The sequence below is a fragment of the Myotis lucifugus genome, unplaced genomic scaffold, assembly GCF_000147115.1.
Source record: "Myotis lucifugus unplaced genomic scaffold, Myoluc2.0 scaffold_83, whole genome shotgun sequence".
NCBI classification, from domain to species: Eukaryota; Metazoa; Chordata; class Mammalia; order Chiroptera; family Vespertilionidae; genus Myotis; species Myotis lucifugus.
In genome coordinates, this window is record NW_005871131.1 from 528,672 (window position 1) to 538,003 (window position 9,332).

The following is a 9,332-nucleotide window of genomic DNA, read 5'->3' on the forward strand; positions in this document are numbered from 1 at the left end:
CCAGCAGTCCTGGAATTGTGAGACGGATGTCCGACTGCCCATTTAGGCCCGATCCCACTGGGTTCAGCCTAAACGGGCAGTCGGACATCCCTCAAGGGTCCCAAATTGGAGAGGGTGCAGGCTGGTCTGAGGAACACCCCCCCCCCCCCCCCATGCACGAATTTCGTGCACTGGGCCTCTAGTAATTAATAAAATAGTAATAAAAGAGTAGACTGTTTCCCATACTCACAACTGTAAACCTTTTTTGGCCCCCCCCCCCCCGTATATTTAAACACATTCAACACATTTCAAACATGTTTTTCCTTTTTCATTTCCTGTTACTTTATAATGAAATGTCTGATCCCAGCTTTGTGATGAAGTGCAAGGTGCCTCTAGTTTAAGGAGCTCCCACTCGACCCCACTAGCACCGAGCTAAGTGCTGTGCACGACTAAGCAGCCCCGCCCAAATCCAGGTCTGCAGCTGAAGCCCTGAGCCACCCTCAGCTGCTGCTGGTAGCAACAGACAGGGTCGGGGTGGGCAGACCTTTTCTGTAAAGGGTCGGAGAATAAATATTGCAGGCTCTCTGGGCTGTTGTTCTCTGCAGCAAGTACTCAACACTGTCACTGTAGCCTAAAAGTGGCCGCAGTCACTACCATTCTTATAAGACTTCATTTATGAAAACAGACAGTGAGCTAGAATGGGTCTGCAGGCCACTGTTTGCCGATCCCCGGGCGAGGTAACCGTCGCCTTGTGAGTGACTTCTTTGTTGGAGTTGTGTCTATAGAAGCTATGTCTGAAGCTTTACCGTCATTTTTATGGAGGAAAAACTGTCACCACAGGGTCAACCTAGGACCGAGAAAGACTAGCTTTGGGGAGAGGAGCATTTACGTGGTGCATTTGACTAATCTCCAAAGTTAGATTATTTTTTGCTCGTGCATACAGACTACAGAACCTGAGGGCCTAACATAATATAACAGGGAGCCGTTACTACAGAGCCTGCAGCTTCTGTGTTCTCCCACCGATGCTTCTGTGTTATCTCCCACCTTCTAAAATAGGACAAGAGTGAGGAGAGAACAAAGGTAGGGCTCAACATGTATCTGAGAAATGGAAATGCTTTCCTATCATATGTAGTTCCTAATGATTAATTCCTTAAGGGAGTCCAACACTTTGTTATGTATAATTGCTCACATTCCATCCCCTCCCTCCCCCAAACCGTCCAAACCATTCTAGGAATGAGCTAATATTTAAATACCTACCATATCCTCCACGGACGTCTTTCATGCTTTGGTTCTCGGAAGCGTTTGACTGAAAGAAAAGATGGACATTCAGTAGCTTTCCACAGTGATAACAAAGCAAAATGCGCACACAGTGCCTACAATGCCAAGTTAAGGTATTTGCTCCATAAGCCGTGAAGGTCACAGGGGCCCTGCATTGCTGCTGACTGGGACAGGCCCTGCAGGACTGGGCACTTAGGAAGAATGACTCCTCACAGTGTGCGGAAAATTGTATTTTCTTCTTTTTGTGTGACAAGGTTCTTGGGAAACGACAAACAAGGACGTACCTATTACTAACTTCAGGATATGCTCTACCCAAAGACATATCCAGCCATCTACCCAAAGGTTCACTGCATGCCACTCCCAGCCAGTCACTGCGGAGACATGGGCAAAGGCAGTGGCTTGGCAGGAGGGCAGGCACATAACCAATGTGTGGCAAGTGCTAGGGAAGAGGCAAGTTTGGGGCAGCGTGAGAGCTCGAGGGAAGGCTGACCAGCCTGCCTGCATGGAAGAAGGGTGCAGGTGGGAGAGGCGTCACTGGTGGGAGGGGAAGGTCCTGAAGGCTGGGCTGGAGTTTAGCAAATGGATCAGGGAGGGGAGAGAGCTACGTTCTGGACAGAGCACACACCATGAGCTCATAGGTACAGGGATGTAACGTGGCAGTGTGTGTGTGTGTGTGTGTGTGTGTGTGTGTGTGTGTGTGGCATAATTTGATTTGGCTTTGATACAGCAGGTAATAAGGGAGACAAATGAGCAGAGGCCACATGAGGGAGAGTCTTAAAGGCCCGGCTAAGGAGTCTGGACTAAATCTTGTAGGGAAAAAAAGAAAGACAGGAAAGATGCTAAGCAAAGTCAAAGACACGGTGGGAATTGTGTTTTGGAAAAGTGGCTCTGAATTGGGTAGATTCAGAATTGGGTTCCTGGGGTGGAGAGGGCTGAGGAAGGACACTGGCTGTGTCACAGACCAGACAGGGGACTCCCAGCTACAGAACAGCCAGCAGGGGTGGGTGATCACTCAGCAACAGCCTGACTCCTTCACTCGGGTTTACAGACACGACTGTTTAAACAGAGGAAACCGAAGGTTTCTGAGTGCCCTGTCCTCCACCGAAGCTCCAGGCAGACTATCTCCACAGAATTCTATCTACTGAAACAAACACAGAGAGTGTGCACGTGTGATGTCTCACACACAAGTACCAGGAAGAAGCAGATATGGAGGCAAGCTCACGGGGGATGCAAGTCCATGGAGGGTGCGAGCCCACAGGGGATGCAAGTCCATGGAGGGTGCGAGCCCACAGGGGATGCGAGCCCCTGGAGGATGCCGCAGGAAGAATCAACTCCAGCAGAGCCCTAAGCTACCAAAGAGGGTCCGGGAAGGAGGGAGATAGGGAGGGAAAACAGCATCCAATCAATTAACCTGACCTCTCTAAATGAATACAGGCAGTCCGCAGTATGCAAAGCAAGGACTGTCTGTACACAGAAATGACATAAGTCTGATGTTTAGAGAAACATTTTGATAGAGAACAAAAGCAGGTGGAATTATAAGGTGGTCTGCCATTCTGCTGACATATCACTCATGCGGGACATCAACAATGCTAAAGAAACTGCTCGCACAAATGCCTTTTGAGGCAGGAGGCCTCCTTCCCACAAGCAACCTCGTCTCACCCTCGTCTCACCGAGTGGCTGGGCTCAGCAAGGGGATGTGCAGGAGACTGGGCCGGGACTAAGCAATCTGGAGGGAAAGCCCCAGTCAGGGCTGGAGCCTTGGCATGCTCATGGGGAATCTGTCCCCATCAGTATAAAATAAAGGGCATTGAAACATATCCCAATAGAACATCCTCATTTTTTCCCCCATTGATTTTTAGACAGAGTGGAAGGGAGAGGGGAGAGACAGAGAAACATCGATGTTGAGAGAGACACATCGATTGGTTGTCTCTCGGACGCGCACCCCAACCAAGGGATCGGGCCCACAATGGAGGCACATGCCCTTGACCACAATCGAACCTGGGACCCTTCAGACCTCAGGCTGGCGCTCTATCCACTGAGCCAAACTGGCTAGGGCACGCCTCATTCCTAGGACACAGTGAGAAGGAGGCCACCTGTAAGCCAAGGAGGAGGCTGTGGAAGAAACCAAACCTGCCAACCTAGCCCTGGGACTTCCAGCCTCCCGATGGTGAGAAAATAAATTTCTGTTGTTTAAGCATCCACTTTGCAGTGTTTTGTTATGGCAGCTTTAACAAATGTGGCAGCAATAATTGGTGAACCTAAATGAAGAATACCGGGGTATTCATTAAATTACTAGACTATTTTATAGATGTAACACTTTGAAAGTTGGGAGGAAAACATACTCTAGAAGAATGAACTATGTGCCCATTCGGAGGTCATTTGGGAATATCTATCACAGTATTACATGCCAAGCCCTTCAACCTGCCATGCACTGCCAGGTATGTGTTCTATAGGTATTAGCGCAACAAGATGTATAGGGATCTGCACTGTAATGCTGTCATAACAAAAACCCAGAAAGAAGTCAATGCCCGGCTGGGCACATATATCATGGCACAATGCAACATTAGGCAGTTATTAAAACAAGGCAGGTCTGTATGGAACAATATGGAAAGATTTCCAAATTATTATTATTATTAATAATATTATTATTTGGTTAATCACCACCTGAGGATATTTTTCCCAATGATTTTCAGAGAGAATGGAAGGGAGGGAGATGGTGGGGAGGTAGGGGGCAAGGGCAGGGAGAGAAAGAGAGAGAGAGAGAGAGAGAGAAACATTGATGTGAGAGAGACATGCACTTGGACAGGGGCTGGGGATTGAACCTGCAACCCAGGTATGTACCTTTGACCAGGAATTGAACCCGTGACCTTTCAGTGCACAGGCCAAAGCTCTATCCACTGAGCCATAGTGGCCAGGGCTCTAAATTATATTAATAGCAGGATAACATGCCCACCATGACTCTGTTCATGTCCATTTTAAGGGATATATATTTATGCTGGTATTACATGTGTTTTTTTTCCCTAGAAGGACATGTGACTATTAACACTTGGAGTGCGGGTGAATTTCCCGCCAAAATATAAGATGGCTCTGTCTTTTGGTTTTGTTCCATCCACCAAAAGGGTGGATTACAAACAAATATTTGGTAATACGCAGTTACAATCGGCCCGAGTTTACACGTTTCCCGCACTCCACCGCAAATCTATATGAACCGAGTTAAAGACGGCTCCCGCGGAGTACGCGCAATTCACGCGAGCCGACTTAATTAACTCGTTTCCCGCACTCCAAGTGTTAATAAGGGCACCTTTGATTAAAGGACTGGGGGAGTACACTTTTTATGTCATTGTGAATGGCTTAAAACATTCTTCCATATTCACATTGCTTTTATTTCAAAAATTCAAAAATAAAAGAGAAACCTGTTTCAGAGACTTGCCTAATGCAGCAGAGTGGGGCCTGGGAGAGGCCGTGAGACTCGGGGCTGGGCTCTGGGACAAGAAAAGGAGACGGGGGTGTGCATGCTGGTCGTGCTGGGGAGCAGCCTCAGGGGCACCTGAGATGGAATTCAGGATGGATTCGGATTCTGCGCAGGAGAGAAGTGTGGTGCCGGCGGCTCTCCATCCACCATCCCCTCTCCCAGAATATCTCTGTCTAAAATATATTTTTTTTAATGTAAAGGAAGAAGAAACATTAAAAGAGCTATTCCACATCTAACTTGATAGGAAAAAACAAAGAAAAATCTGTTCGTCTCTCCAGTCACATTTTATTGAGGGGCCAGCTGTCTGACAGGCCCGTTTGCCAGAGATGAAGCAGACAAGACCCTCGCCTTCCCTACATTCTGGGGGGACGAGCGAGTAAAGATGGAGAATGTCAGACTGCGACACGTGACACTAAGGCAGAAAGGAGGGAGGGAGGAGGGCTGGGAAATGGTACCCACAGCATGGCCATGCCATCTCTGAGCCACTCTACAAGCCCTGCTGCACTGAATGTCCTTGCCAGGTGCCACCTCTGCCTGCGTGGGTCCATTCCCAGGGGTGGGCTTGCGGCATCGGCTGTGACAGCTGATTCTGTCACACTGCTCTCCACAGCAGTTGTAGCATTTCCCCACACCCTTGCCAGCACGCAGTATTGGTGAACCTTTTGCCTTGATAATTTGATCACTGAAAAGGCCGCCTCAGCGAGGTTGCATCGTGCACTCACCAGGGCACGTGGGTGCCTTGGCACCTGCAGCCAGCCAGGTGGGGTTGGCAAGGCTCCCACCTGCCCTCCTCTCCCGCATACACCCGCGGCTCCTCCTGCTCTGGGCCCTGGCTCACGCCCTTCCCTGAGGTACCAGGACACAGTGCTGGTCACTCACATTGCTCACTCTTCTAGAAGTTGTGCCACACAACGAGACAGCAATTCTGGATTACCCAAGTCTACCTGTGTCCCCGCCATGCTGAGGAGGCCCACAACAGTGGTTCTAGCGCGGTTGCTCCAAGGGGCCAGGAGGGATGTCTCCTTCATCCCAACAGCTCCTCCCGAGTTGCCTCTTCTCTTAGCCCCGCACCTGTGGTTGGAGCACTGAGCATGTCCTGCTTAAAACCATCCCGTGCCCACCCCACCGCCCTGCCTCTGGAGACACAATTCATACTTTTTCAGTTGGAAAACAAGGTCGCCCCGCCTGGCACCTCCCGTCTTAGTGCTGTCACTCACATTCCCCTTTGGCTTGGGAGGACCCCACGTTTTCTTCTCTTGAATAACTCTTAAGCATCCTTCCAGTTTTAGTTCCGACAATTCTATGCTACCTTGGGATTAGCACTTCAAATGCAACACTAGGGATTTGTCTGCCTCTCCCACCAGATAATTAGGTACAGAGGCACACAGGAACAAAGCAGACACCTACTAGCCTGAAAAAATGGAGCAGAATACACTAGAAGAACACATTAGGAAGTAAGCTCTGTAAGACCAGGGACTTCTGTTCTGTTCACCCCCATATTCCTAGTGCCTCGAGGGGGCCTGGCTCTTACCAGGCAGCTAGGAATTCATTCAATACTCTATTTATTAAGTCCTGCCCAGGTATTTATTTTTAGTTCAATAAGTTCCATGAATTTGCACAACAGGTTCTCCCAGAGCTTAGCTTGCAAGCCATTATTCCTGCAACAGTACGAAAACTGCTTAGCTCTCTCTGGTTTTAGACAGTAATCTGCCAGGAAGACTGCTCGAGGACAACCAGACCAGACCTTTCTCCCTCTTAACCAACTAGAAGGCAGGGTGAACTGGCCCCTCGAGTCTTCCTCCCTCACTCTATCCGGCAGTAGATGCAAGAACCAGACAATTTGGGTTTGTAGTCAAAGTGCTCAACAACATTTTTTGGTAAAGACTTGGCTATTTTTGGAGCAGAAGAAGCCAAGTGTCTAAGTTAGCCAACTTTCATCCTCCTACGTGGAGGTTCTGCCAAAAGCTGAGAGGAAAACAAGAAATAAAAGCCAAACTGTCTAGGAAGTAAATATGCTTAGTTCTCCAAACACGGGGCCTCCGTAGAACCACAGCTTTCCCGGGAGCAGGGCGGGCCCATCTGCTGCAGATGCTCAGCGGGGGTGAGGGCGCACTGCCACTGGGAGTCTTCCACAGGGATGTTTGATGAAAAGAATGAATGGCTGACCCACACACAGATATGCAACCTCAATAACACTGACTAAACGCAAATTAATCGTTCTTGCCCAGATCAGCAAAGTCTAGCAAACATTGGATGAGGATCTTAGGAAACGGGCACTCTTATTAAATTGCTGGTGGAGCCGAACCGGTTTGGCTCAGTGGATAGAGCGTCGGCCTGCGGACTCAAGGGTCCCAGGTTCGATTCCGGTCAAGGGTATGTATCTTGGTTGCGGGCACATCCCCACTGGGGGGGCGTGCAGGAGACAGCTGATCGATCTCTCTCATCGATGTTTCTAACTCTCTATCCCTCTCCCTTCTTCTCTGTAAAAAATCAATAAAATATATTTTTAAAAAATAAATAAAAATAAATAAATTGCTGGTGGAAAAGTCAATGGTACAACCCTGGGGAAATGGGGGACATGGGTTTGTGACCCTAGTCCCCAGGGCCACCCGGTAAAAGGAGGCATTAAACTGGTGAGGGGTGGTCATGGTGAAGAGAGCCTCTGGGACCCAGGGACGCTGGAGAAAGACATGTTCCAGAGGTTGCTGGAGGTGGGACAAATGAGGCCTCCAGGATGCTGGGTTCGACTGAAGAACCAGAAGAAGCCAGAGACCTGTAAGAATTCCTACTGAGGGCTTGATTGTTGGTGTAAATTCTTTCTGATTACTGATGGAGGCCCCAAGTATGAATGGGCTGTCCTGTAAGGGACCCTACCCTGCGAGCCAGTGTCCCTGGGCACTGGGGACACTCTAGGTCCAGGGAACTCAGAGATACGCTGCACCTCCTCCTGCGCTGGCGCCACTGCATGGAAACTCATATTCCCTGGCCAAGTAAACTTAGGAATTTCATTTAATCTATTAGTGCGCAAAGGTGTGCGTGGTTTTTCCTATCTACAGATGACCTGAAAAGTTGCAATAGGTATTTTGGCAATGCCGACTATGATTTTAAATGTTTATTTACTGTGACCCAGAAACTCCACTTCTAGGATTTTCTTCTGCGGTTACACATACAAATGCCCAGCAGTCTGTGTAAAAGAGTGCGTTGCAGCACGGTCTATAAGAGCGGAAGATTTAAAAACCACCTAAATGTCCATCAGTGGGAGAAGGGTTAAATATAAGTTATCACACAATAGAATTCAACTGTTAAACAGTGAAGTAGTGATGGTACACCTGCAATGGGTGAATTCTGTGATATGAAATTATGCCTCAATAAAGCTATTTAAAACTGAGGTAAACTCTGTCTATATTGATATGAAAAAAAAAATGCCATGTTAAATGGGAAAAAAAGCAAGTCACCAAAACAGTAATGTGTCATGTGAACCTATTTTTTTTAAATGATAAATACTTATAGAAATTTGTACGCATTCACAATAAACTGTTAACTGTGGTTAGCTCTCTACAGAACAGAATTTTAGGGAGCATTCACTAATTTATGCTATGTATTTCCATGTTTTAGTTGTTTACAAAGAGCACGTCTTTTGTAGTAAGAAAAAAAGTCCAAAAAAGATTTGGAGAAAAAAGCTCCTGCTGCTAAACACAATAATTAAAAATAACAAAATTACACTTTTGCACATTAGGTAATTAACAGCCTTCCTGAAACCTTATTTAGAAAATTTCCTTCTGAGAAAAGAGACTCCAGCAGGCGGAACTCACTAGAGATGTCACTTCAGCTCATTTAGTCCCCGTGAACCAGGGCTAGGATCTTCGCTGTGCTAGCTATTATCTCCCTGGACAAAATGTCCCACCGTGCTCTTGTCAGCCAGGCAGGGACTCCCCTCACACTTCATGCTCACAGGCAAAGTTAAAAGAAAATGTTTGTTGTGTATGTTTGTATTTGGTAGACTTCCCAGTTTCCCTGCCTTTAATAAATTAACCAAGCATTAATTAATCCTGACTGTGTTGAATAAGAAGCCTTTGATTGTTAAAAAAAAAAAAAAAAAAAAGACTGCCCTTCAATGCAACCCCATGCCTAGTCAGACAGAAAAGGCACGGCCCCGGAGTCTGTTTCTCAGAGATGACATTTGCAGCCTCTGGCCCGGCCCCACCGCAGATGACCCTCAGCTCAGGCAGTGCAAAAGCCTGTCCTGCCATGGCTCCCTGTGGTAGAGGAGGCACCCACTAGCCCCGGGCACAGGGATGAGCTGCAAATCGCAGGAAGCATTTTCACCCGTGTAACCCAAGGCTCTGACAGGATCCCAGCTGCTTAGGGGGATCCAAACTCGGCAGAGAACAGAACATATAACGGGTATTGGGAGGGTTCTTGTTTTCACACCTTGAACCTGGACAGAAAGGGTGGAGATCCAGCTATACAGCCAACCACCAAGAGTTAAACACAAGCCAAAGGACTGAACACAGAACTGCCAACTCACTTAACCAGGTCACTCAACTCCAGATTTCACTAGGAGAAAGCCCCCAATGTACCGTGTGTCATTCATAACAATGAT

General features: G+C 47.8%; 1 protein-coding gene across 1 annotated transcript in view; it reads right to left on the reverse strand.

Moving 5' to 3' along the window:
• STIMATE (STIM activating enhancer) overlaps nt 1-9,332 on the reverse strand; it is a 44,312-nt gene that overhangs the window by 15,820 nt on the left and 19,160 nt on the right. The window contains exon 2 of the mRNA XM_006090849.3: nt 1,237-1,285. Within this exon, the coding sequence (XP_006090911.1) occupies nt 1,237-1,285 (49 nt within the window). The remainder of the gene's footprint in view (nt 1-1,236; nt 1,286-9,332) is intronic.